Raw genomic sequence first — 6467 nt, 5'->3', positions numbered from 1 at the left:
TCTTTTGTTTTTCCGCTTGCCTGCTTGTTTGAGATAGGTCTCACATAGCCCAGGCTGGCCTCAGACTTACCACATAGCTAACAATGACCTTGAGCGCTCCTGCCTCTACTCCCCAGGTGCTGGGCTGCAGGTGTTCACTATCACCCCTGCCGTACTATCCTCGTTTTACAAATGTTTATACATGATAGCATGCTCTCCGATGCCAAGGACTAGGCAAGTGAGCTAAGAGCGTGTGCCAGTTTTTATTTTTTAGTTGGAACAAGGAGTAAATGAAAAAAAAAATGGCAAATTGAGGCAGGATAGAATCATGCTGGCTAAGTATCTCATTCCTTAGGTCTGCAACCTATATATGTCCTGTATATCATTCTAGAATGTTCTCAGTTTATATGATTACACAGGTATGCATATATGTATTATTTGTTTATTGAGACAGGATCTTGCTATGTGGCCCAGACTGGTTTTAAACTCTCAGTCCCTTTGAATCAACCTCACCAGTTCTGGAACCGCAGGTACATTCCACACCTGACTACTGTGCATCTTTGTAAAAAATTGTTTTATTAAAGGTATAATTTCGGGCTGGTGAGATGGCTCAGCGGGTAAGAACACCGTCTGTTCTTCCGAAGGTTGTGAGTTCAAATCCCAGCAACCACATGGTGGCTCACAATCGCCCATAATGAAATCTGATGCCCTCTTCTGGTGCATCTGAAGACAGCTACATGTACTCATTTATAGTAATAAATAAATCTTTTAAAAAAAGGTATAATTTCCATGTAATAAAATACCTCATTAAAAATGCATAGTAACTACCATCCCAGCTAGCAGATAGAATACTTCTTTACCCTAAAAAATTGCGCCTTATATATTGTCCCTCTGCAGTTACTGGCTCTAACAGCAGCGCACTTGCTTTCTGTCAGTGTGGCTTTTTAAATTCATTAATAGTATGTGTGTTTGCTTTACATGAATTTAGGTGCACCCTATGTGTGCAGGAGCCTGTGGAGGCTCCTGGCTTGAGTCCCTGGAACTGAAGTTGCTAGCAGGTCTGAACCCCCACATTGCTGCTAGGATGCAAACTCAGGTCCTCTCCAAGAGCAGTAAGTGCTCTTAAGCACTGGGCTGTCTGTCCAGCCCCCTGCCCCCACTGTGAAATGCAGATGAAAACATGCTATGTGGCTTACTTCATACACCGTGTTTTCCACTGAACAGCATGATTGTCTCGATAGTATGCAGAACCTAAATAATGTCATACATTTGTACTTGTTTGTATCGGTTTGTCCGTTACTCTTCAACTTGTGAGCAACTGGTAATTTCCAGCCTTTTGATATCATAAGTAACATATCCTTGAGCATTCCCCACTTCTTACCATGCTGTAATTCGGGGCTTTCTCTCTATCATAGGGAAGAATGCCAGAAAACATAGGTGAAATGTTAATTACAGTTGAGCTACACCAGGCAATCAAGGGACTCTGAGTTTTCCCTCTGGTTCCTCTGTTATAACTATAAGTGGGATCGATAAGGATATCGCTATGCCTCGTTTAGATCTGGGCAGTTGTGAATCTGGTGTTTGATGTTCTTATGAAGCAGCGGGATTTTGTCTTTTCACAGTTTTTCTCTGACGCTAATTGATGCCCTGGACACCTTGCTGGTAAGTATCCCATCTATTTGTTTCCCTCTCTATCATTGCCCAACCGACATCCTTCCTCTTTTAATAGCTTATCTGTGGGTACAAAGTAAATTCCTCCCCTACGCCTTTCATCTCATGATTCTGAGCCACCAGGCTCTGCTTACCCAACTGCATAGGAGAGAATGCCAAGTTCCAAGAGAAACCAACTTGCACAGGTTCATTCATTGAGCAAATATTTACAGAGGACCTGTGATAGACATGCATAGCTCAGTGAAAGGTAGAGAGACTTTGACACCATCCTTTTCAAAAGCTTATTCTAGTTAGCCACGTGCAGTGGCAAAACGATAATAACAAACCAGTCACTCTGTCATGTGTATGGCTTATGCTAAGTCCTTTACAGGTTATATTAGTCCATTTTTATCATCATGGTGACCATACAAGAGAACATCTTTTAAAAGGAGGAAGAATGTATTTTGGCTTACAGTTCCAGAGGCCTCAGTACATGGTGGCTCACCCCATGTGCTTGGGCAATAAAGTGGCAGAGATGCTTCTTCATCTCATGGTTGATAGGAAACAGAGATCAGGACACAGGAGTGGGCCAAAGACAAGACACCCACCCCACCCCCACCTTCCTTCCGCCATTTGATAAGGTTCCATTACCTGTGCTGCCTGCTGGGATCCTAGACTTCCACACAGCTTGTCATAATTACTTCTTATTCAAATTGCAACACATACATTATGCTATTTATCCCTCCCCGGGCTTTATTATTTCGTTATTGTATTCCTTTTTACAGCTGAGAAATGTGATTCTTAGAAAGAAATGCAATGCTCAGAAACATAAAACCGCCTTTAATCCCAGCACTTGGGAGGCAGAGGTAGGCGGATTTCTGAGTTCGAGGCCAGCCTGGTCTACAGAGTGAGTTCCAGGACAGCCAAGGCTATACAGAGAAACCCTATCTCAAAGACCAAAAAAAAAAAAAAAAAAAAAAAAAAAAAAAAAGAAAGGACTAAATATAAAACCAGAACGTGGACCTAAACTTAATCTTATGTGATACCCATCCTTGATGGTCTTCTGTTCTGCTTACCCTCCTCCGAGGTTTTGTTGTTTGGCAGATCTCAGACTTGGCAAGCCTCTTGCCTTAGCCTCCCAAGTGCTAAGATTATAAAGATTTACCACCATGTCTAGCCACTCCACATTTTTATACATCTATAATATTTATGTGACTATGAACACTACATACATATGCTTTGGCTTATAATTTTTGTTTAATGTTAATTTGTATGTTTTTATCTATTTTTTTTAAAGATTTATTTATTATTATATTTAAGTACACTTTAGCTGTCTTCAGACACACCAGAAGAGGGCGTCAGATCTCATTGCGGATGGCTGTGAGCCACATATGATTGCTGGGATTTGAACTCATGATCTCTGGAAGAACAGTCAGTGTTCCTAACCGCTGAGCCATCTCTCCAGCCCCGTTTTTATCTATTTTTAAAAAAGATTTATTTATATGAGTACACTGTAGCTGTCTTCAGACACACCAGAGGAGGGTATTATATCCCATTACAGATGGTTGTGAGCCACCATGTGGTTGCTGGGAATTGAACTCAGGACCTCTGGAAGAGCAGCCAGTGCTCTTAACCGATGAGCCATCTCTCCAGCCCTGTTTTTATCTCTTTACTATCTATCAAATATTTATTGAAAACAACTATGTACCAAGCATAATGCTAAACTTTGAAGTCAAAATGGTAGGTTCAAACAGAAATGACCTCTGCTTGCCTGGAGTTTGAGATGTTAACACCGGGCTCAAAGACTAGCCACAAAAGATGATAACCACAAATTGAGGCCCGAGCTCTGTATTGCAAAGATCCTAACAAAAAATGATCTTGTGTGTGTCTTTACTTCTGGCACTCAGAAGGAAGAGGCAGAGGCAGACTGATCTCTGAGTTCAAGGCTAGCTTGGTCTATGGAGTGAGTTCCAGGACAGCTAGAGTTATACAATAGAAACTGTCTCAAAAAAAAAAAAAATCCCCCAAACAAACAAACAAACAAAACCAATCTAACCTAGCTGAGGATGGATGTTGGAGAATGTCTCTGAGGCAGTGATGTGCAACTGGATTTGGAATTTGAAGGAAAAGCTGACAGTAACTGGGAAAGTGATGGGAGAGGGTGTTGTAGGCCAGCTAGCATGGAGTCTTTGTGGCAGGAGAGTGAAGCGAGTGAGTGGAAGGGAGTCCAGTGTGCTGAGGTCTGGAAGCGCACGCTCCTCTTTACCACATTGTGGTCGTTCACTGGAGAGTGCAAGAGATCCACTGGCATTTCTTAAGTACAAGACAGGAAGTGATGAAATGTCTTTGAGATCACTGCCTGCCTTGTAAAGTAAGATTTGTGTTCTCATTCACAACCTTTGTCAAGTAATTGCTTCCTGAGCTGTGTCTGGCACTCTGAGGAGGCATGGAATGGGTGATGCCTCTGCCATTGTGAAGGGTTTTTGTTGTTTCAATGTTGAAAGAAATGGAGACCCTAAGAGTAGTGTGGATAGAACTCATAGGGATTTTTAAAAGAAGAAAAGGTTGAAAGAATTATCAGGCATCCTAGAGTAGGTGACACACGCCAGGAATGAGTTGGACGTAGGAGGGAGCTACTTCTGGTGGAGGAAACAGGAAACTGGGGGAGACTGGGCACAGTTTACTACAGATGAAAGGAGGCTGGAGGAAGGCGAATGGAGAGAGAGACAGGACAGAGGTAGGCTGGCTCCAGGTCCTAGAGAAACTTAGTGTTGAGACAGTCAGGAACTGTCTGGGCTACAAATCGCAGAGCCTCAATCAACTGACTGAGATAGGAAGACAAACTTACTGAATCAGATAACTAAAAAGTCCAGGTCAAGGCTGGCCTCAGACCCAATCCAGACAGACAAATGACGTCAATAGGAGTCCCCTTCTACCTTTTATCTCTGCCTTCTTGGCTGCTGTGTTCTCAGTCTCCATAAAAGGTAGGTCAGCCAGTTGCCTTTCCAATCCTACCCCCAACCCCTGCCCCAAGTTTAAGAAACAGTGTGTTTGAAGAATCATCCTTTCCCCTTAGTCCAAGGAGAAAGACTTATTGATCAGGCGTGGATCACATATATTCCCAAACTGTCTCTGGTGAAGGAGTATATGGTATTATAGCTGGTCCCAGTGAGGTATCCACTCCACAGCTGGGGACATGGGGTCCAGAATTACAGGAGTGACTCTGGGAGAAAGAGTAGTCAAGGACAATTGGGATGATATTACCAGAAAAAAAGTAATATTATATGTCAAGCTAGGCGTGGTGGCACATGACTGTAAGCCCAGCACTTGAGATTGGAGTCAGGAACGTTAGCAGTCCCAAGGCCATTCTTCCTTATGTTGTGAGTTGGAGGCCAGTCTGGGCTGTACGAGAACATCTCAAACAAGCTTGTTCTCTCTCTGTCTCTCTCCTTCCCTCTCTCCTTCTCTCCCCCTTTCCTATACCATCTCTCCCTCCATGTATGTATATTCATATTGCAACACACACACACACACACACACACACACACACACACACACACACACACATATATACACACATATATATGTAGACACACATATATAGCTAGCATTTGGCTAGATTTAATCAGGTTTATTTTCCCAAGAAAGGAAGGGCTATGGCTTAGGTGATAGACGGCTTGCCTTTTAGGTGATAGACGGCTTGCCTTATGCATGCACCCAAGGGTTCAATCCCCATCAACCTCAACGGAGAAGAACCACAAAGCTAAGCGGAAGTGCAGACTCATCCTTAAGCATACAGTTTTGAGGCTGGAGAGGTGGCTCAGTGGTTAAGAGCCACTGTTATTTTTGCAGATAACCTGAGTTTCAGTCCCAGTTCCCATATGGTGGCTCACAGCCATCTGCAACTCCGTCCGGTGTGAGGAGATCCACCCCACCTCACCCCATATACTTCTGAGCTCCAAGAGCAGCACGTGTGAATGTGGCACTCTTAACTGTGGAGGCAGAACACTCAAACACGTAAATAACATTTTCAAAAAGGAAAAGAAAAGCCAAAAGGTAATTTTTTTTTTCTTTTAGCAATGAGTCAGCTACTTGACTATGCCATCAGAGACTGAGGCTCTTTGTCACTTCCTGGTCACCCATCATTGGGCTTTTATTCTCATGCTTTACCCTATGGTGAAACACAGCTGCCCCCACACCAGACACCGAGCTTGCTTCCAAGGCAGAAAAGCAGGGGCAGAATAAAAACCATGCTAGCCATATCTGCTCTAGAAAAAGATTTGTTCCCGAAGGAACTTCACAAGGATCACACTTAGGGTAACACTGTGACCTCTCACCGCAAAGGAGGCTGAGAAAGGCAGTGGCAGGGTTCTTGGCCTTTGTGGCTGAAGGCTTTGGGATGAAGAAGAGTGGGAAAAGCTGGGACCTGTTTTCCACAAAGTGGGAAAGGACAGTGAGGTAAAAACAACTGCTGTCCACCTCTGATCCCTACCTTGTTTACGTAGGATCCATTTAAATGGGCGCCAGGAAATGGCGCAGGCTGAGTTTCTGCGTGGTTGCTGGCTCAATGTAACTGAACCCAGGACAGAGAGGTTCTGACTGAAAAGTGAGGGTCAGACCAGCATCTGATCGGTCTCCAAGCCCAGAGGAGCCATGTGGTCAGGGTTCTCTTTCATTCCAGATTTTGGGGAATACTTCTGAATTCCAAAGAGTGGTGGAGGTTCTCCAGGACAACGTGGACTTTGATATCGACGTGAACGCCTCTGTGTTCGAAACCAACATCCGAGGTGAGGGTTGCTTTTTAGGGCCTGTAGGAGAGATTGGAATTGTCACTGACA

General features: G+C 43.8%; 1 protein-coding gene across 1 annotated transcript in view; it reads left to right on the top strand.

Annotated features, from left to right (window-relative positions):
• Edem2 (ER degradation enhancing alpha-mannosidase like protein 2) overlaps positions 1-6467 on the top strand; it is a 28944-nt gene that overhangs the window by 1760 nt on the left and 20717 nt on the right. The window contains exons 3-4 of the mRNA XM_031372434.1: positions 1602-1641; positions 6311-6416. Coding sequence (XP_031228294.1) covers positions 1602-1641; positions 6311-6416 — 146 coding nt within the window. The remainder of the gene's footprint in view (positions 1-1601; positions 1642-6310; positions 6417-6467) is intronic.

This window comes from Mastomys coucha, unplaced genomic scaffold (genome assembly GCF_008632895.1).
Source record: "Mastomys coucha isolate ucsf_1 unplaced genomic scaffold, UCSF_Mcou_1 pScaffold15, whole genome shotgun sequence".
In the NCBI taxonomy this organism is placed as follows: Eukaryota; Metazoa; Chordata; class Mammalia; order Rodentia; family Muridae; genus Mastomys; species Mastomys coucha.
Note: the sequence above shows the minus strand (reverse complement) of the source record. Positions and strands in the feature narration are given on the sequence as shown.